This window comes from Mixophyes fleayi, chromosome 7, assembly GCF_038048845.1.
Source record: "Mixophyes fleayi isolate aMixFle1 chromosome 7, aMixFle1.hap1, whole genome shotgun sequence".
NCBI lineage: Eukaryota > Metazoa > Chordata > Amphibia > Anura > Limnodynastidae > Mixophyes > Mixophyes fleayi.
The window spans coordinates 107,661,112-107,684,752 of NC_134408.1; the positions used below are offsets into that span (position 1 = coordinate 107,661,112).

The 23,641-nt window shown below is 40.8% G+C and overlaps 1 protein-coding gene across 1 annotated transcript; it reads right to left on the reverse strand.

Annotated features, from left to right (window-relative positions):
• Window positions 1-4,452: 4,452 nt before the first annotated feature.
• On the reverse strand, window positions 4,453-23,641 carry ACADL (acyl-CoA dehydrogenase long chain). Its single transcript, XM_075180277.1, has 11 exons — window positions 23,467-23,641; window positions 17,074-17,244; window positions 16,384-16,521; window positions 16,136-16,300; window positions 15,978-16,044; window positions 12,431-12,595; window positions 11,126-11,227; window positions 7,502-7,615; window positions 6,379-6,506; window positions 5,218-5,304; window positions 4,453-4,686 (listed from the first exon to the last, which is right to left on the reverse strand). Exons 1-11 carry the CDS (start codon window positions 23,565-23,567, stop codon window positions 4,593-4,595), a joined length of 1,332 nt encoding a protein of 443 aa, XP_075036378.1. The 5' UTR covers window positions 23,568-23,641; the 3' UTR covers window positions 4,453-4,592.

Below are 23,641 nucleotides of genomic sequence, written 5' to 3' on the forward strand. Positions count from 1 at the left end.
CAGCGGTATTGAGATTCACCTGACGATGTATTGGTTTGAAGATTGATTGTTAGCTGACTGCTTCGCTCTCGTCGCCATCAGAGTTTTAAATAAAATTTCCCACTAAATAAAATACGCCCTTTTTTGCCAAACTTATATCTGGTGTCCGTGTCGTTATTTTAGATAAGAGGGTTATCAAGTTTTAACTATAAGGTATAAGTTTAATGATAAAAGGTATTAACACTGAGCATTTTTAAGGTTTTTTTAGTACTGTAGACAAAAGGTAACCACGCCCCATAGTAATGCGTTGGAAATGTGCACAGATGGAAAAGTCCCTATTTTTATGTTCAACTCTAAATCATTCCCTTAGTGTTTAAATAAAACAGGAATTTACAGGAATGAGGCCTAAACTGATGTATATCAAAATTTTGACAATTTGCTCAACCGCCTCAGGTGGCTGCAATCTCCAGCAGCAAAGGGGTTAAAAACCTGTGTTTCTCTCTTATGTGGTACAATAGAGTGCAGTATTCTATAAAGAGATAAGGAGAAGCCGAATGCAGTGTAGCTCAGAATCATCTCTTGGAGCATTGTGGTCACATTCCAATAGTAATTGGACATGGGCACACAGGAGTGAAGGAGACGTTTCTACTAAAGTGGCATGGGGACGATGGATAGCGGCTGCAACTGATATCTGCTGTGTGCACCCTTCCCCCACATAGACTTCTGACAAATATAAAACAATGAAACATTTTGTGAAAGCAGTGGGGAATTACAAGGTGGTGCGGAGAGGAGGCGTCATACCAAGGGCAAGGCTTCTTATCTGTGAACATGAACTGTCCTGGCTCTGTGTACAGCAGCAAGCGCAAATAAACACTGGTCAGATATCTTCTTCTGAGTTAGTGGATAACTACAAGGTGAAGGCCAAAAAAAAATGTATCATCAAGCCTAAGACGTCTGGGAAACAGGGATGGCCATGCAGAACAAATCACTTGCATTCTGACACAGAATTAATATCTGGTCACAGGGAGAACTATGGACTTTGATGCCATTAACCCATCGACTTAAGTAGTTCAGATGCAAAACAAAATATCTCCAGGACAGGAAGGAGGGCCTCTTAATATCAATGAAAGGATGGTCATGGTTGCCAGTAGCTGACTGCTGAGATCTCAGAATTATGTCATCTTTCATGACTTCAAATTCCAACCATACCACTCCACAGGTAGCTGCACAAAAATGCCTGCCTACCAATGGCTGCTTTAATATTAATGGCTGATTATGCTTCTGCTTTACAGTAGCCACACGTTTTCCCCACCAAAAAACTAAAATTGTTGTGGGGAACGATTGATGCATAAGGTAGTGGAAACACATCTAGATTGTAAATTCATTTGGGGCCATCTTTATCTTATTCATGTCATTGTATGTAATGTACACGACTGTTTCTAGCCCCAAATGGAACCCAAGTAACGGGGCATTTACTGTGGAATTTTCCATATATATAAGATAAGGACAGATATTTAAAATTACACCCAGTATGCAGAACAAGAAATATGCAACAGTCTATAGATATGTAATACAAACATATACAGGGAATTACGCATAGCCTACAAGGCAACAGATGTGATGCAGTGTACTACTGACTATATATAAAAATAGGATCCGATAGGCTAATGTATAACATATTTGGAAAACATATTTTGCACACAATTAACCCCTACATCTTTGTTCACTATATTCTTTATTTTAAATACAAAAAATACTTCTGCTGCTATTCAAAATTTAAATCCACACCAAATTATTTTAAAGCTCTCTAAACATTAAGCCACTCACAAGTTAACAGTAAACCCTTCAAAATTTAAGAAAACCAGTCGCCAGGTGGGGAAACTGCAATTTAGTGTATTATGTAAATATTAGGAACAACTCCGCTTTCAGTTGCCTGGAAACCCCCCCTGCCAGGCTGGGAATGTTTTACAAGCTGGGGCACCACATTCCTTGGCTGGAAGGGGGGAGGGTTCCGGGCAACCCCAGGTGACTGGTCCTTGGGTCCCTTCCCCGAGGAACAATCACCTTACAGCCACCGATTGTTCTGTCCTCCTGCATATTTACAGGCGTGTGCATCAGCTAAACTCTCCCCGCAGACAGCTCACAGCAAACTACAGCACCACAAGGCAAAAGGTAAGTGTTGTGAGATGGTGGTAAGTTGCTTTTGAGGTGTTTGCTTAATGGTAGAGTGAGTGTAGAAGCTAATAATTTAATGGTGGTGGGAGCTTTTAATTTGATACTGGGATTATAGTGGGGCTTATTTATATAAAGTGGGGTGATTGGACTATTAATTTAATGCTGGGGTGTTTTGTGGAGCTATTCATTGAACATAGGTCTGAGGTAGGAGAATAGGGCCTTTTATTAGGGATGCCTAATTATTAAACATGGGTGTTTTTTATTTCATGCCAGGGCTGGTTAGAGGGACGGAGGCTTATTTGGAGTATTCACCCAGTGGTAGGCTGTCCGAATTCATGTACCTATACATTTTCCAAACAGAACCCCAGCATTCCAGGATCCAGACAAGTTGCAACCAAGCTTAAGACACGAACAACACAGACAGATAGTGAAAATTGCAAGAACAGGTAGGAGAGAAACAGACAGTTGCAGACTGATTCTGATGGGGCAGACCTGACTTTGGGTGATTGTCCCACTCAGTCAGGTATTGCCCCAAATGCAAGAACAGTTGGGAGGTATGTCCGGCTTTAGATTGCACTGCTTGGGAAGTAGTAGCTCGCAGCATTGTCCATCTATTTGAAGAGGATGGGAATGGATTGGAGAACAACTTAGCACTGTCTAAAATGACAGCCATGCCACTTGCAATGCCCACTGCTGGTATGGCATGGAAGCCTCCCCTCTAGAAACCCTGTGTTTACCTCTTATGATCAGTGCACCAAAACTGGAAGGAAGTAGGTTCAGAGTAAATTTTAGGAAAAAATGACTAAGTTTTGAGTGACCGGTGGAGAGGGGTGGTTATCATGTAAAATAGCCTAGTATGTAAGTGGTTTGGGACTTTGATAAGCTTAACTAGAGGCGAGTTTTCAGAAAACTATATTATATATAAACACACAATTTTTTTTTTGCAGCATGATTTTCTATCAACACCGTGTAACGTCTTGTCAACAGTGTTGGCTTCAAGTGTTAACATTTTAGAATACTGTATGGTTTTCACTGATCTTGGAAATATATATTGCCTACAAATGCACAGAGATGCATAAACTGGAGCAGGAAAAGAGATTAACAAGAAAATAATTAAGCAAGAATCCTATATAATTGTAAAGGGACAGAATAGGGTTCAGAAACAGAGGTATCAGACAAACCTATATATATATATATATATATATATATATATATATATATATATATAAACTGGTGTCATGATGACATATACACAGTTGCGTCAAACAGACATACATGCAGTGGTGACATATAGACTAAAATACATACAAACATCTTACTTGATAACTTCAGGTGTCACGTTTCCCATTGTCCCGTATGGCAATGTTTAGCCATTTGTAAGAATAGCCATAGCGACTACACAACTGTAGTGTAGGAAACCTCTGCTGGACCACAACAGCCGGTATGCCCTGTGTGAAGGAGCCGAGTGCACATATTCTCTATATACAACCACAGCTGTGTAGCATCCAAATAAAATGGTGATACGTTCACAATGCCGGTGCCCCCAGCATGCTGCCTCTTCTGGTGTGGCCATTGAGCCTGTCATGGTAATGTATTTATGATCCTGTCAATGTACAATGCTGCATAACATGCCAACACTATATAAAGGAAGATTATAAAATGAATGTATACAATAGACTACATTTAATACAAAACCAACTAAAACTATTCTAAAATGTGTTAAAAAAAAAAAAAAGACAAACAAACTTAGATCATACGAAAACATCCACTTACCTAACAGTAGAACATTCACAGACATCACTGTTGGGTTTTATGGTTTTGTTTTGCATAACCACACACCCTTATTTTAATATTGTTACCTGACCTCTCATGTATAGATTATGATACATGGCACTTGCGAACCCCCATGACAGATCTTATGTGTCGGTTTAGTCTAACAAGTGAAGACAAGCAATCGTGACCACATTCTTGCATCGGAACGGGGAGAGTATGAAATGACTAGGTATATGGCCAATTTGTCCTTTTTCATTTTCACCTTCCAGTTCCTAGGCCAAAGACCACACATATGAACAGATTCTTCATTCTAATAGCCCCAATTTTATTCATTTAGACAAATCACTTGGTTGGCCACACACTGTGCAGGGTCAAGTGAATTGACCAATATGATCTGCAAATGTGGCATATTAAGTATTGAAAGCAAGCTTTACCAAGCAAGTTACAGAAGTCATAAGTGTGGTACTTGTAGTGCCCCATGCACATATTTTCACAAGACAAATAGGGACAACTCAGATACACAAGTTGTTTTAAATTTATTTTATTCGGTTTATATACAGGTTTCACTTTTGGTTTTATTTGTCAAATCAGTCATGTTCAAAAATTACTGTTTAGGTGAGAAAGATGATAAATTACAAACACTGGGGTTCATCTACACAAGAAGATCACTTGTCGTGCACAATAGATCTTGCAATGAGTTCCTTCATAATTTCATTAGTGCCACCATAGATTGGCTGGACACGAGAATCTACATATGCTCTGTAAAAATAAAGAGGGTTTACATGTTTATATTATGTAAATAGATAAAAAAATTATTCATTTTTTTGTTGAAGGGTAGACTAATATGTGAATATTCTCATAACACAGTGATAGTAGATCAATGGTTCAAAACCTCTAGCATTGCAATACTTCTGCCTTAGACTGGCCATGGAAAAAAATTCAGAGTTTAAAAAACAACCAAACACTACTAGTAAGTACTATTAAAATAAGCTACATTAAAAAGAGGGTAGGGGAATAAAAAATACTTAATTAGTTCATTCACATTGAGCATAAGTATTATCCATTCTTTACTGTGTCATTGTCAACCAATACAGACTTAAAGGAAGAATTGATATACAATTATATAATGAACACTCATGTACTAAATTTTATTTACTATAGAAAAAATATAAGAAATTCAGACATTGCCTTTGCAAGTCATCTGACAAACCTACAACACACATGCTCCATTCAATTTGAAAAGAAATGACACTGCTGAACTCTTGCACTGCCTGCCAAGAATCAACTTACTTTGCAATGGGGTATTCCCACATGTAGCCCCATCCTCCGTGCAGTTGGACACACTCTGTAGCCACTCTGTTCTGGAGGTCAGATGCCCTGAAAGGTAACATTACAAGCTGTCAAAAACATTTTAAGTAAATGTTGCTTAAATCAAACATCAAAAAAAGGGGTCAATTTACGCAAATTTTGTACAAAAAATGTACAATATATTTTTACACAAGAAGTTTGTGTATTGTATTTATTAGTATTTTTTGTTTACAATTTTTAAATCATATTTTCGCTTTTGTGGGGAAGGTATATATCTTGGTAGAGTGAAATATTATTGCTTCCTTCTTTCAAACAATGATGTATGAATAACACATACTGGATAGGAGAGCACCCTTGTTTAGTTAGGCAAATCCACTTTATTTATGGTCGCCGACTGGGCCAAGTATGGTGCAATGTACTCACAAGTGCAGACAGGACACTGCAAGGAACCTGACACTACAATCACTGTCGCACAGCTTTTAACAGAACACCAGGTAAACGCTGGCAAACCTATATATATTACACACGCATGCACATGCGCGCGCCAGATGAACCAACTTGTGGCTCTCGGCTGCTGTTAAACTGCAAGGTGATTTGTAGTTCCACAAGAGCTGGAAAGCTACAGGCTGAATAACTCTGATCTAGCCAGAGAACCGTTGATAAGGCAACCTATTGTTAACATGAAAAAATCAGTTCAGATGTCTTAAATGAAATAGTATGTAGACCAATTAGTCAGCCGACATACCTCAGTGTTAAATAGCCCTGGACTTTATATGCTTGTAAAAAGGAGAATTTAATGCCCACTTTCCTTTGACCAGAAAATGTCATGAAAAGATCAAGTGGGAATAAATGTCAAACGCCAAAGTAGTGAAAGAGCTGAAAGGACAGCACCATGGAGACCAGGACTGCAGTCTACCAGTTTAACCCTTTCAGCATTACAAGCGCTGGTTACACATTACTCAGCAATGCTGGAAAATAAAGTTTAACTGGTTAAAAAATAAATCAGACCAATGAGCTACTTGTCGACATTCTACATTAGACACTATAGCAGTAGAAAATTACTAGGTCAAGCACTTGTAGGTCAACACAGAACCCTGTGTGTACTTGTTTTTATTCCATGGAAAGTGCCTTTCTCATGCATACCAATATTTTGCCATGGAAGCAGTTGCAGAGTCCAAACGTTTTTCTAAATGAAGCTGGAGACAGCTGTCCAAAAAGGAACGACCCACACAGATCTGTGTCTTCAACTCTGCCAGCTTGTGCTGCACGGTCTAGGGAGGAAAAAAATAATACAAAGTTAAAATAGCGGAATTGATTTGTAGTTGTGCTTACATACAATACTAGCATGTAATAGTCTTACAAGTCAGATATTCAGTGAGTAGAAGTTTAATATTGCATAAATAATATGTAGCAGCAGTGGTCCAAAATCCAGGTATACTGAGAAAGTACAATAATATTTTAACATTACTAGAGGAACACTATATATTGCTTTGGTTCTTGAGAGTGGTAGGGTGCCCAAAACAGCATCTACTTTGATTAATTAATTAAAAATTCTTATCACTATCTATCGCTTTATTCAAAATGTATAGAGCCATTTTAAAAAGCGTTCTATATTTTCAGATTGAAGTGTAACATACTCTCTAGCAAATCATGTTGGAAATTCTTATTCAACCACTGGATATCTACAGGTTCCCTACTGTTTACATTTGTATCAAGTACTTGTGTATTTGGGCTGATGTGACAGCCAATTGTTGTTTTCACTGATGATTAAGTATGGCAAACAAAGTATTAACACAGAGATCCTAAGGGTAAAGAATGTGGTAGCACTAGTCTTAAGCTGGATACATACCTATGCAATCCTACTTCAGATACATTTTCTGTAAAAATTTTACAAGCGATAAAAAGTCCCGATGAGCATGCTGATTTATGTGTACACACCTACACAATATACCTTCAGATCTTCAGCTGCCAACTATCTGCTGAAAAGATTGTGACTCTGTAGATATCTACAGATATCTGCCTACACTTCTGGCCGTGAGTACATACACACGTCCACATTTGGCCAACAACGTTCCATACATTGTGTGTTGGTACAATAACACATGATCATGGGAGTGTACACACTCTTGCAATATCTGAACAAACAGTCTTCGTGTAATCTGCATGATAATTACATAGATGTGTACCCAGCTTTAGTTCATAGTGCTAAGCCTGGTATATAATAACTTAGCACATTACTACCCAATATACTGTTACATAACCTTACCTGTAAGTGTGCAATAGTTTTTCCAAAAGCCTTTCTTTGTCTGACGTAGTTTCTGGTTTCTTCAAACATGAATTCACAGCTAGCAAGCGCCATGTCTGCTATTAATAGCCGCTCCTAGTGTGTAAAAGCAGGTAATCAATGTTAACAGGGAAATGGAACTTGCATTCAAATTGACCCTTAAGCAAATATCACATCTCATAACAGACTAAAAACAGGATTCTAAAACATATGTGACATCATCACCAGTTCTCCATCCCCTCAAATAAAAATACACAGCTCATGACATTTGGTGGTATATACTGTTGTCAGAAGAGGAAACTGGTGGCATACAACAGTGCCAGGACAAGGAATCACTGCACAGCTGCCATCTTGGCAGAAGGGTGTGTGAAGTCCTTTCAGGCAGTGCCATATTTAGATAATTACCAGTCAGGAAAGAGGATCCGTAGTGCCCAGAGTGCGCTAAGGTTTTAATTTTAGGATTCTGTTTTGTATTATGTTAAACAACCTGTCAAATTAAAATGTGGTAGACTGGATTATTTTGAAACACCTACTTTTCACGAATCCTCATTTCCTGCATTATATAACTTATGCAAAGCCAAAAATTCTATAGACAAATACCAACGCTAACAATGAAATTTAAATGAATACCAATACAAAGGGGACCTTTGAGAGTCTTGGAATGCAGCGGATAAGCTTGTACCCCCCCAAAACATACCGAAGGTGTCTTATGTCTTTCAGTCACTTACTCAGCAAGTTACAAATTTAACTATTGAAAGATTTGCATATCAAACAGAATAATGCAGTACTTCTTTTTATATGCCGATCTCATATGTATGTGATTGGACTGTTACCATTATATCAAATCTGATCCGAATTACTATCAGTGAACGAGTCATTTATTCCTGAAAAACACTGATTTGCTCTAAAGGGTATGGAAAATAAATTGCATGTTATAAATGAAGCTTTGGTAGAGATGTGAAACAACATTTATTTAATATATACAGAAAGACTAATTTTTTTTTATAAGTAACAGCTTCACTGGCAGTCTATTTTAACCATGATTTATACAATGGTGAGTCCATAGGAACATTTGTATTCACCGCATCTTCAACTGGATCTCTTGGTCTGTGGCTAAAGAGAAATGGATTACTGGTTCCTCATTATGCTTGTCTGGATCCTATGGATCTGATCAATTGCTTTTTACTAACAAAGAGTTGGGAAAGTCTCTCTATATATTTGTTTTCTTAACTTAACTAAAATCTAATTATGCTAGTCAGCTAATCATTTTCATGAATATTTATCTAATACCTATGTAATTTTATGATGTTTTATGTGAATGATTATTACGATGTCTTTGTTATGATCCAGGAGCAGAGGACCTTGGTACTAGCCCTGATTGACGCTGGCAGACCTAGAGGTGCAGAGTCTAACGGATTCCCCGGTATTCACCAAGAACCGCCGCAGGATGGACTTTGCTGCTGGGAACCCGCAGGTCGCGGTCCTCTAGGGTGCCCCAGGGAGTAGTATAGCGGAGATAGTTGGTAGCGAGATGTACAGGAGAGTAATCAGAAGCGTGGTCAATCAGACAGAGGTTTGGTACAAAGGAGAGTTTCCCAAAGGAACAAGCTGGCTAGACACAGGTAACACAACCAGAGGTCAGGAGCTGCGCTCTGACACTGAGTGAGTGTCAGAGCGCAGATTAAATACACTCCTGCCCCAGACTGCAGTCATGTGAGCTGCCACCCGGAAGTGCCGAGCAGCGGCGAAACGAGACAGCGCTGGAGCGATGACGGGTAAGTCGTGACAGTCTTAATGCTGTACAATTAAGTGTTGGCTGTGAATTATATTTCGGATTTAAAAGGGTGTTTTACAAGTTTAGTATTGCGCTGCTATAACGTATGATTTTCTTTTAAACAATTATATAAACTAGAATGTGCAGCATGGCGAAACAGTGGTTAGCATTGCTGCCTCACAACACAGTAATCATGGGTTCAATTACAACCAGAAACCAATCTGTGTCAAGTTTGTATGTTCTCCCTGTCTTTGCATGAGTTTCCATCCCACAGTATAAAAACGTACTGCCAGGTTAATTGGCTTCTGACAGAATGGACAGTAGATTGTGTGTGTTAGGGAATTTAGACTGTAAGCTTCAATGGGGTCAGGAGCTGATGTAAATGACTATATATCCTCTGTACAGCGCTGCATAATAAGATTGGTGCTATCTAAATAAAAAATAATGAACTTGGCGCTATAATATTAATAATAATAAATAATTATGTACTCAGCGCTTTTATTAATAATAAAAATGTACTTGGCATTATATAAGCAATAATAATGTACTTTTTATCTCAAGAAAAGGTGATCCCATAAGACATGTTCACTTTTGTTAGAAAATATTAAAATTATTGCTATAAGTTTGGGGTTCCATTATGAAGGGACATTTTGAGGAAAGCACGCTTAACAAACAGCAAAGCAGCTATTCAATATGTTGCTTTCACATATGCCGATGTGTGTAAGTCAAGTATCCTATAGACCAGCAGTTTGCCACTTGTGGGGTCCCAGAATATGGGTCATATAAACACTACATTCTATTAGGAACTGTCTCTTGAGGTCACAGAACATTGGCACACTTGACACACGGCATCCAAGAAAAAAAATCTGCAAAAGGGGTAGCAGGTAACCGAAAAAACAAAAACAAAAAGAAAACAACGCACCTCCACACTGCTTTTGAATATTCTTCTCATTTCCATTGTATTCTTGTTTAACTTATTGTTATAAGTAATGTAATAATTCTATGTAATTATAATAATTATTTTTTTTGCAATAAAATTGTATATAAAAAAAGATTGTTGAGATATTAAATTGGATCTGTCATGAAAGTTTGGAAATTAGCATTAATAGTACAGTCTGAGTAAAAGCCTAACTACGATTCAGTTACTAACACACACAGCAGTTCTTCAATAAGATCCAGCGACATTGTACACTCGGCAAGTTGATGGCCCAGTAGGCCTATCATGCTTGATTGCCTGAAAATGACAGTGTGTATGGACCCAAACAAACGGTTTATCCTTATTAACATTTGATTAGGTCTCTCAGAAGTCGATAGGGAGGGCTGTGTGTGCAGTCATTCCCTGACTGCGGTAATCTTATTCCAATCAACCCTAGCAGCGGAAAACCTGAATGTTGAAGATTCAGCCACATATGGCCAACACAGACTGAGATCGGCTGCTCTGGTATCAGGTCGAGCGGCTGTCATAACAATTATGAATGTAGAGTCTCCTACTGATGTTTGCTAGATCATATTGGGAAAAAAAACATGCAGACACCTACATTATTTTTATATTTCAAAGTCATACATGTGGACAAGAGAATAATCTGTAAATTAAAACACATCACACACTTGTTTACTGTTATAGGTTGCCAGAGGGTTTTTTCTTTTTTTTTTTTTTTAATTATCACAGAACATGCTGTGTCAATGCTAAATTACCCTGAACGTGTACAGTATACTGTTGGTTATGCATCCATCAATTAATAGATATAATAGTGTTATACTGTACATAAAAGACCTCGGTCTCCTTCAGTGACATTACTTGTTACATCAAAGCTTTTGTTGTGTAGACGCACCTGGGGAAGTTCTGCCATCAAGTAATAGAAGCCTTTATTCTCCTGTCCCAATAAAGCATCAGCAGGAAGTCTGACATCTTCAAAGAACAATTCTGCCGTGTCCTGAAATTACATTACAAGTATTTTAGAAGAAGGAAGCGCTGTACATCTGTTTGTGTGGAGCCCTCTATTAGAAATCAGTGTGGTTCCCATAGTCACCAAAAAGCTAAAAAGCAACTCTATAAAACAATACGACAAGATTTAGACAACCCAGCAAACACCACCACCAACTTTTAAATGAATGGGGGATAGGAATAGTAGCATGGGCTGTATGTATTCTCTTACACTCTACTAAATTTAAGGCATAGACAAGGTAAATATATCAATCACCCCCCCCCCCCCAAAAAAAAACAAACAACCCCCAAAAAAAACAGATGAGCACATTGGTGTCACTATATAAGTAAACTATACATTGAAAATGGATGGCGGAGGAGGAGGATTTTCCATTTACTACAATTGGTCACCATGGCGGCGATTAAGGTCTTTTAAACACTGCGCTTTTCCAGCTGTAAATATAGCAGCATTCGAGGGTTGTCCTGTGGCCCCATCCTTAGTGATTGTGTGTATGCAGTGGGTGGGCTTGTGACACAGCGGGAGGCAGGTTAGGGTTTACTGCTACCTTACTGTATATGCAGAAGCACCAATTCGAAAAGTTATAAATGTGTCTGACATATTTCCCTACTTTTTCCTTTTCCCCTCCGGGAGATCCCGGGTGAGGTGAATTTCAGGTGAGGAGGGGGCAGCGTGTCACGAATCAAGTCTTTTTATCCCAGCCCAGTGGCGAGTGTCGAACTGTATCATTTCGTCTCTGGGGAGGGGCAAAAATAAGACGAATCGCCAGAAATTGCCTAAATCATATCAAAGTCATACAAGTGGACAAGAAAAAAAGAAAAAATGAATTCTGTAAATTAAAAAAAAAGTGTCACACACTTGTTTACTGCTGGTTACAGGTTGGCAGATCTCCTGCAGGATGCGGGAGAATGGCCTGCTCTTGTGGGAGTCTGGGAGACCTACCCGGAATTCGGGAGTCTCCTGAAATGTCAGTGGCCAAGTATGGTGTAAGAATAATAGGCACTTTGTCAACAACACTGCCAAAGCACCTCCCATTGCATTTACAACTTTGGAAACTCATAGGTCCATGTGATACCAGGACAAATATCTGACCCTAAACCCATAGAAGTCTATTTCCTGGACAAACACCTAATGTCTGGTAAAGTAGGTCCCTCTGCAATATAGAAGGACTGCAGTTCCCCAGCATGTATTTACCTGGGCCTTCAGGCCAATTTTCTCCAATTTCCGCCCCTTCACAAAGCCTTTAGTGCCATTGTCCACAAGGAACAGGCTAATACCATGAGCAGGTGTGCGGGCTTCACGGTTTGTGACAGCAACAACAATGACCACATCACTCATCCAGCCATTCGTGATAAACACCTGCAAAACATACAATTACTTGTCAAGAAAGTGTAAACAGAAGTTCTTAGCTAAAAAGAATGTGTAGGGATAAAATAAAAAAAAAAAGACTACCGCAAATTACGCTGTTAATTCTGATTTTTCATAATTTGTGGAGGAAACATAAGAGCTCTATTTGGATTTAGGACATTTGGAACCGGATCTAAGTTTACCACTGGGAATGTCTGGATTATGGTTTCGTCTGTTGCATTGTTTTTTTTTTAATGATGACCGAACATGTAATAGGATCATCAGGAGGCTCCTCTTTAAATCAAAGGGTCTTCCGTCTTCAGGGGTCTGAGATATGGTCTCTTGCAGGGTTCACTATTACCAAGTAATGGTGGGTAACACTGTCCTGGTCGGCCCAAGGAAAATTCCCTTTTACCCCTTTATTAGGACAGCCTTACATGTATGTAATGACAGACAGAGCGCTCTGGCATCCAAGCAGATATATGAACCTATGTGCATTAGGAGTTTATGACCTGCTATATCTCTACTGTATAAAGAGAAGTACAACACAAACCAGCACTCCCTTATGATAATTTTGTATGGATGATTAAAATAATTGCTTTGCATGTCAGTTTTCAGAAGAATGCTCCTTTATATAATATACACTGAAATAAACACATTCCTTGTCCATGACATACTATAAATTGCAGTGACAGAATTAATATAAAAATACATCAATGATAATTAAGGGTCTAGGTCGGGCTTTAACCCTTCAATGCAGAGTGTGTATATTAAACGTTCCCTATACAAGTGAACTGTCAGGATTATGAATGAAATTATTATAAAGGAGAATTTATTTTTTCATATATTTATGAATAATGGTTTACAGGTAACTGTGAAAAAGGTGATTCAACTCCATGCAGCCAATTAAGGTCTAACTTTCATTTTGTAGTACAGCCAAGAATATGAAAGCAAACGTCAGTGCTAGGGGTTACAGCTCTCTCACCAGTGCATAGGCAATCATATGTATCTTTTATTTTTAAGATAACACCAATGTGACCATGTTTTCCCTGTTGACTCTACAAAACAAGAGCACGTAGGTCTCATTTCCACATGTTATTATAGTGATGAGCAAACTAATATACTTCTGATATACGCATTAACCTTAATTTTAAGGTTGTAAAAACAGACCAAAAACTACCCTGGCACCACCAGTCACTCATCCCAAAATGCTCCCCAACATGCCCTCAGACCCCTCACTTGTCACAGTTCATCCACATGACCTCAGACCCCCCACTTGTCACAAAGCTCCCCCACATGCCCTCATACCCCCCACTTGTCACAAAGCTCCCCCACATGCCCTCACACCCCCCACATGCCCTCAGACCCCCCCACTTGTCACAAAGCTCCCCACATGCCTTTACACACCCCACTTGTCACAAAGCTCCCCACATGCCTTTACACCCCCCACTTGTCACAAAGCTCCTCCACGTGCCCTCAGACCCCTCACTTGTCACAGCTCCCCCACATGCCCAAACCCCCCACTTGTCACAAAGCTCCCCCACATGCCCTCAGACCCCCCACTTGTCACAAAGCTCCCCCACATGCCCTCAGACACCTCACTTGTCACAGCTCCCCCACTTGTCACAAAGCTCCCCCACATGCCCTCAGACCCCCCACTTGTCACAAAGCTCCCCCACATGCCCTCAGACCCCTCACTTGTCACAAAGCTCCCCCACATGCCTTTACACCCCTCACTTGTCACAAAGCTCCCCCACATGCCCTCAGACCCCTCACTTGTCACAAAACTCCCCCACATGCCTTCAGACCCCCCACATGCCCTCAGACCCCTCACTTGTCAAAAAGCTCCCCCACATGCCTTTACACCCCTCACTTGTCACAAAGCTCCCCCACATGCCCTCAGACCCCTCACTTGTCACAAAGCTCCCCCACATGCCTTTACACCCCTCACTTGTCACAAAGCTCCCCCACATGCCCTCAGACCCCTCACTTGTCACAAAACTCCCCCACATGCCTTCAGACCCCCCACATGCCCTCAGACCCCTCACTTGTCAAAAAGCTCCCCCACATGCCTTTACACCCCTCACTTGTCACAAAGCTCCTCCACGTGCCCTCAGACCCCTCACTTGTCAAAAAGCTCCCCCACATGCCCTCAGACCCCTCACTTGCCACAAAGCTTCCCCACATGCCTTTACACCCCTCACTTGTCACAAAGCTCCCCCACATGCCCTCAGACCCCTCACTTGTCACAAAGCTCCCCCACATGCCCTCAGACCCCTCACTTGCCACAAAGCTTCCCCACATGCCCTCAGACCCCTCACTTGTCACAAAGCTCCCCCACATGCCCTCAGACCCCCCACTTGTCACAAAGCTCCCCCACATGCCCTCAGACCCCCCACTTGTCACAAAGCTCCCCCACATGCCCTCAGACCCCTCACTTGTCACAAAGCTCCCCCACATGCCCTCAGACACCTCACTTGTCACAGCTCCCCCACTTGTCACAAAGCTCCCCCACATGCCCTCAGACCCCCCACTTGTCACAAAGCTCCCCCACATGCCCTCAGACCCCTCACTTGTCACAAAGCTCCCCCACATGCCCTCAGACACCTCACTTGTCACAGCTCCCCTCACTTGTCACAAAGCTCCACCACATGCCCTCAGACCCTCCACTTGTCACAAAGCTCCCCCACATGCCTTCAGACCCCTCACTTGTCACAAAGCTCCACCACATGCCCTCAGACCCCTCACTTGTCACAAAGCTCCACCACATGCCCTCAGACACCTCACTTGTCACAAAGCTCCACCACATGCCCTCAGACCCCCCACTTGCCACAAAGCTTCCCCACATGCCCTCAGACCCCCCACTTGCCACAAAGCTCCCCCACATGCCCTCAGACCCCCCACTTGTCACAAAGCTCCCCCACATGCCCTCAGACCCCTCACTTGTCACAAAGCTCCCCCACATGCCCTCAGACACCTCACTTGTCACAGCTCCCCCACATGCCCTCAGACACCTCACTTGTCACAAAGCTCCCCCACATGCCCTCAGACACCTCACTTGTCACAGCTCCCCCACTTGCCACAAAGCTCCACCACATGCCCTCAGACCCCCCACTTGCCACAAAGCTCCCCCACATGCCCTCAGACACCTCACTTGTCACAGCTCCCCCACAAAGGAAGAGATGCACCAGTTTAAAACAGCTGCATCTCCAGTAATAAACAACATAAATTGAGACTTAAGGTGAAATAGCTTCCATGCTGCTAGCGGTCATTGTGAGACAAATGTTAATGACACAGTTTTGATTATAGTGGTTCTTTCATTGTAAATACATAGTAATAGTTCATTCAGATAATAAACAATGTCAAATATATTTTTATTCTGAGGACATCATACTTTACTGCCATTTAGGATCCAATCACTGCCATCTTTCTTAGCATTTGTCCGCACCCCCTGCAGGTCACTAAAAACACAGAGTAGATAAAGCAGTTAGTGACTGTATCACCAAGAATGTATGTCCAAAAATAATAAAAAAACTAAACAGCACAGCTTACCTTCCAGCACCCGGCTCAGTCATTGCAATGGCCCCAATGCATTTACCTGCTGCCATCTGAGGAATGTATTTCTCTATCTGGCTCTTGTTACAATATTTTGAGATATAAGGCATCACTATGTCAGAGTGTAGACTGAATCCAGGTCCTGTGCAATTCACATACATTCTGCAACAGACAGAGCAGCAGATGTAAGAGCTGGCTAAATGCATATATAATATCATTTATTGATCAGTTACTCAAGAACTTACTGTTCCTCCCACACAATGGCAGACGACAGGATATCACCACCAATGCCACCATGTTCTTCTGGGATATTGGCACCTAGAAGCCCCTGCTGACCAGCCTTCTCCCACAGATCCCGGCTCACCTGTCCAGCTTTCTCCCATCTAAAAATACATTTAGTCTGGTGAATGCAACCATAAACATAGTCAAGGGGAACAACCATTCATGCAATTTGGTTACTAACCTACAGCCACTTTGCTCTATCACACACTCCTATGTACTCATGGAGGATATTTGTGGGAACTAGTGCGCTTGTAATTTATATCAAAAAAAGGTTCTGTAATTCACAGCAACCTGACGTTTGCTTTCATTTAAAGTGTACTAGAAAAATGGCAGTTGGAATCCGATTGGCTGCCAGGGGTTACATCACCTTCTTAGCACAGTTACCTATGTCCTTGGTTTCATTAATGTCCCAAATGTTGTATAGTATATTGAAGAACCCATGCACTAAGAGCTCAAGTTCTAGAACACTGGACATTACTAAACTGGGTCTTTTTTATGCAATAGATACTGTAGCTGTAACTGTCATTATAAAATGATTTTGTCTGCAGAGAGCAGCATAAGTAAAAGATGACCATCATAAAATGAAATCCATAACTTAAGAGGTGTAATTCAGATCATCACGCTCTCGCACACACACATACACACACACTTACTCTGTATGGTAAGGCGCCACCTCCTGTTGGAAAAACTTCCTGACGCTCTCTCTAAAAATGTCATGATCAGCAGTTAAGATGCGTCTTGTGCCGATGTCCATTAAGGTTTTGGCATGTGAAGGCTCTGGCCTTAAAGCCTCCTCTCCGGCGCTGGTCTGAGTGTGCTGGCATCTAGAAAATACAAATATACAACTTGTATTTAATTCTACATCTCTTAAAAATGTTTTATTCCTAAATAGAATATACAAATGTCTACCATAGCAACGAGAGAGATAATCCAGAGGACAAATAGTTTGAAAGGAAGAGGAAAGGAGAGCAGACTTCATTTTCAGATAGAGAGGCAAATGGTGGTGGGTCATTAAATATACCATCTGTGTGGTTTAAGTCCATGTGCCAATCACTGTTAGTTTAATCTCTTTTCCATTTTTAACAGGTGAATAGAGGAGAGATTGAAGTTCACATAGGGATAATTGCTTTCTATCAGGAGCGCAACAGTGCATAGCCAGACACAATTTGGGTAGGGGCCTTGCAATGCCGTTTTCACCTAGTTCTCTTCTAGGTATGCTCAGTCCGGGCTACTTAGCACCTGCACCGCCTATTATTAAGCTCCTGCTCTCTATGCAAATGCAGCACACAGGGTCAGTCCCCTTTTCAAAGCAGATGACGAAACAGAAATGGGGAAAATAGTACATGCTCTGTCTTCCTCTATCTTCCTATCATCTGCTTTAGAAAAAGGTCATGTCTACAGTATTGGTGCTCATTCATAGCGATAGATCTCTGTGTGAGATTCCATCTCCTCCGGTCACCTGTCAAAAAAGGATTTCAAGAGTGACATAGTTAACTAACAATTGTGGGGGCCTGATTTAAAGCAATTTCGCTGCCCACACGTAGGTGTAAACCTAAAGTCGCAAAATTGTAGCCTTACATGTGTATATTGAGTTACACATATATTAAGACATGTTCAACTCAAAATACAGTGTAAGTACTTCTCAGAGCGCTTCTTAATGTGGCCGGTGTAAAGATACGAAAGTTATCATCATCAACTTAAGGCGGTTTACGGCTGTATTAAAAAGAGAGTTTAATTCCGCAGCGCTGTACAAAGAACTCACTCACATCAGTGCCTGCCCCATTGGAGCTTACAGTCTAAACTCCCCAACATGAGCACACACAGACCGAGAGAGACTAAGGACAATGTAATAGCAGCCAATTAAACTACTAGTATGTTTTTTTGGGGGTGTGGAAGGAAACCGGAGCACCCAGAGGAAACCCTCGGAGAACATACAAACTCCACACAGATAAGGCCATGGTCGGGAATCAAAGTCATGACCTCAGTGCTGTGAGGCAGAAGTGCTAACCACTAAGCTACGTGCTACCCATATTGTGCTCTAAACTGGACTGTTTGACGCTAAATCAGGGGACAATGAGCTTTGAGTCCCCATGCAAAAACTGTACCTAGGAACAGGCTATGCCAGGCTGCTCACTCTATAACAGAAGACCCACAGTGTCATACTGTGAAACCAGTCCCAGCCAAGTCAGCGGAGGGTGCAATTCCCTTTAGGAATTGGGCCCAAAAAAAAATGTCCCCAGGCACAATTTTTTCTATTAAATTTTGTGTTTTTCTTAATGCTGGTGCTGGTCTGTTCGCTTGTTGAACAACTATGGATCATATATATATATATATATATATATATATATATATATATACTGCACAATAATAATAACTATTATGTTAAACTAAAAATATTGCTGGTAAAAGACTAAAAAATGAATGCTTGGAGATCATTACTGCTGACTACTAACAGGTAGAATAACCATTATTAAAAACTATTTTTCTTTCCAAAATATTATTCATCTCTTTACAATATTATACAACATGCCTTATAGAGCATATTAAACAGTCATGAATCTTCTTTGCAGAAAGTTTAAAAAAAGACGTAATACTGTATAATGGCAGTATAATGGCAGCACTGGATATATATTGTTCCTATCATCTCACAATTGGCTCATACCAAATCTTGGGCTAAACAGGATTATTCCAATGCGGGCTTCCTTTTAGACCAAGCATATTATATTGAATGTGGAAATATGCAATTATAGATTCCCATGCAGCCTTCAAATCCCAAAACCACATAAATATTTAAAATGTTTAAGGTATCGGGCATATATCTTAAAATACTGAAATCTAATACAGTCTCCTAACATACAAACAAGCACCATATTAGCTGTCATCCGATACATTATACCAACAATGCCCACTGTTATAAAAGAGGTGGCCCAAACTGTCATACAAGCCATGCTGATCATTATAACTGCAGTGCTCATTATTGTACCACCAGCTTCCAATATTATAAAAGTAGCTACCCCTCATATCATACCAGCAGTGCCCATTACCAGTAATGCCCATCGTAACCGAGTGTGCCACCATTATTCTACTAGTGTCCACAATTATATCATTAGTACCAGTGACTGATTATACAAGTGATGCAGCATCTTTATACCAGTAGTGCTAATTATACTATTAGTGCCCACCATATACCAATAATGCAAGCATCATCATCATCATTTATTTATATAGCGCCACTGATTCCGCAGCGCAGTACAGAGAACTCATTCACATCAGTCCCTGCCCCATTGGAGCTTGCAGTCTAAATTCCCTAACATACACACACACACACACACACACACACACACACACACAGACTAGGGTCAATTTTGATTGCAGCCAATTAACCTACTAGTATGTTTTTGGAGTGTGGGAGGAAACCAAAGCACCTGGAGGAAACCCACGCAAACACGGGGAGAACATACAAACTCCACACAGAAAAGGCTATGGTCAGGAATCGAACTCATGACCCCAGTGCTATGAGGCAGAAGTGCTAACCACTTAGCCACCGTGCTGCAAAATGTGAGTGAAGACCATCTGTGGCCCTTGGTTGAATAGACACCAAGGGTCCAACTACCCTTCAATCCTTGGCCAAGAGGGAGTTATAGCTTAAAATAAAGAGTGTTTCAAAACGATGGACCCAATTTCAAAGCACTAAATTTCATGATGGCAATATGTTAAAATTACACAACAATTTACAAACGGTTTAACGAGTCATCAAATTTTACTAACCATTTTATAAATGCTCTATGTGCCCTCCACCTGCTGTACGGACATCGAGACAATAGTTGAATTCATCCCAAATACCTCTCAGAGTGTCTTCTTCCACTGAATTCACCTCTGTCATGATTTTGTTTTTGAGGTCATTCAGATTAGTCGCTAATGGTGTCACTAAAACACAGTTTTTGCCCTATCCCCACAAGAAAAGTTGCAGGGTGTAATATCTGGGGATCTCGGGGGCCAAGAGTGTAGTGGCAAGTCTTGGGGTCCCGTGCAACCTATTCAACGTTGAGACAGTGTGTCATTTGTTAAACGTTGAACCTGCAAGTCCCAGACAGTCCTATGAGGGATTACAATTCTCGGCTGACATGACGAGCGGACTTGCGCTGGGCTACGCAGAATACTCTCTTGAATTCTTCCCACATTTTCCTCTAAAGTGCGTGGTCGCCCTGTGCTCATCTCCTTACATAAACCGCCTGTTTCCTCAGTGTTGGAACCAATGACGAATGCTCTTTGGCATTGGCGGAAACACTGAGTTAACTTTTTACATTAAAAGCATAAGATGTATAAAGGATATTTTATGCATATAATTCTTAAAATAAATATTTATATACAGGAGTAAATACTTAAAAATAAACAGAAGGCATCTTCTAACTTCCTAGCTGCTGTACACGTCTCAGCATGCCCTGTAAGCCATCCTAGGACTTCCCATAAGAGCCCCAAGCTGCATGCGAGTGTTGCTCAGGTGGTGATGCAGGGGTGATGTCAATGTTGCTGCTCTCACCTGTGGGCATCCCAGCTCTTTGGCCACTATACCACATACTTGCCCTGGCATCATAATCCCATGGCAGGAATAAGGCAGTGTGCTCATGACGCTGCCCCTGGTGTTTCTCTACTTCACCATGAGCAGTGCAGTTTCTGGTGCAGGGCTGTTGTTGCTCCACCAGCACGCAGAAGTCGGTAGTAGCCACAGCAAGCACCAGCGAAGCGGTAACTCCACCTACTCCTGACCCAGCTACTACATTCAATAGCTGGGACATTTCAAGGCTTATCAAAGAATGGGGATATCGACATTTGTAAGAAAACGGTAACGATAGGACTGAGATGAGACTGAAGCAGTAGGTCCCTTTACTGCTCTTGGCCCCCTTACTGCACAGGACCCGGGACTGTCACCCCATCCGCTCCTTTTATAATCCACCACTGATTGGACAACTGATTCCGCAGTGAAATACACTTACGTGATTGTGCCAAGCTGAGCCACACTGGTTAAAAATAAGGCAAGGGCAGCGAATGTTACACTGTAGTTACCAAAGGTCCACAATTTCCAGGTACAGCCCAAACTTTAAAGATTTTTTTCCTTTGGAAATTTGTAAATCTGGAAATGTCCATATTTTTCCCAAACTGATCAACTGTCCAATACAATTTCTTATATTCTGTATATAAAATGCAGTTCTCACTATCTGTTGTTATTCTCTAGTAACATGTAATAAAGAAGAACATCTAAAATACAAAACGTATAACTATGTTAAGTAATGTTATATTGATGAAGACTGTGGTGAACCAAGGTCCACTTGGAATGCACCATACGTAATATGTTTACATCCACCAGCAAAGTGTAACTGGAAACTACCAAATATTGGCATTCATTATGTTCCCAGTTTTCTATAGAAGAGGAGATCTGATTACAGGAAGTGAGAACCTTGCTGGACTGCAGAGGGTACACAGAGGGTCAGACAGTATGCAGGACATCACCTGAGATCAGGACACTACCTGGGACTGTCAGTGCGTGAGCACTTATCACACGCTAGTTGCCAGCAGAGAAGTAGGACAAAGTTCACAGCAGTCATTGAGATAGATATAAACAGATTCTGAACAACCTGGCCTCTAACTGCATGTATATTACAGCTACTTGTGATCCTGCTGCAAAATATTAATACAAGGTAATGGATTAAAAACAATAATACTAATGAGTTGCAGAAAAGAAGTCCCTTTTAATAGTGTAATAAAAATGTTGCACTTCGTCCACATAAACATGTTTATTCTGAGAAAATAAAATATCCTGAATTGACTTGGGCTAATCTACACTGACCTTGATCTATAGACATAAGAAATACTAGTTTGTAAATAATATACTGTATAATGGTGTTCATCATAGAGCTAGAGCTAGATTATATATATATATATATATATATATATATATATATATATATATATATATATATATATATATATATGTATATATATATATATATACACCCCATTATACCAGCAGTGACCACTATTATCCATTTGGCCCATCATCAGCAGTGAATTATACCACCATTACAGTGCCATCCATCCATTGTGATGACCATTATGCTAGTAGAGCATCATTGTTATACCAGTAGTGCCCACCATATGGATAATTACTCACTGGAGTTAAGAAATCGCTAGCGAGACTGCAAATCAAACCTGATCACACCTGCCAGGTGGCGTGTAGTCTGAGGTTGGGGAGGGGGGGTTAAAATCGAATACCCCCGTGCAATCACTTGCAGTGACGAGCAGAACTGGGTATGGGTGATTTGACACTGCCTACCACCATACCTGTGCACATGCATCCTTAGTGACCCACCATTATATATATGAGTGTTCTGAGCTCTGCAGCTAGAGATTATCAATAAAGAGCAGTGGTTGTCAAAAGTGATGCATGGGATGCAAATGTTATGCCAACAGTCACAAATTTTCAGGGACACTTCCAAGTTTTAAACACTTGTCCTTGGATGTGTTTGTCCCTGTTTTTCAAAAACTTTCAACACTTCACTTCTGAGCTGAGGACATTATCAGGGACTGTACAAGGAGCACTGAGTGTCAGTACGCATGCTCTTATTACACATTCCCATGGCCAGCACAGAAGTAGGACAAAGTTCACAGCAGTCAGTGAGCAAGACTAAAACAGACATTATAATAACCTTTGGCTACAAACTGCTTCTATAGTTTGTCTACTTCTGATCCTGCTTTAAAATGTCCATTAAGTCTTTAATAAAACAAAACCAATTACTTGCAGCAAATAAGTCATATTAGCGCAACAAAGATCTTGACCTCGATCCATGCAAATGTTCATTCGGTGAAATATATAGAACTATGCAAATATCTTTATACAACTTCTTCATACCAAACAGCATATAGATTGGGCTCAACTGCACTGACCTCGACACAGGTTTAATTGGGCATAATAAAGCGAGTTGGTAGACAAAGGATAATGTATCAATATCAGTGGAACATATAGTAATTAAAGAGAAGTATGACTGTACCTGAGGCTGGCACACACAGGAGCTCTCGCAGAGGAGACATGATTGGAAACGTTGCTTAGTTGTTGGACTGATCTTCTAAGAAGTCTCAGCCTGGCAGCCATTGTGAATAATTCTGTACTCTTCTGTATCTGCAGAACTAACCGGGTGTAGGGCAAGGCAGGAAGAAATGGATGGG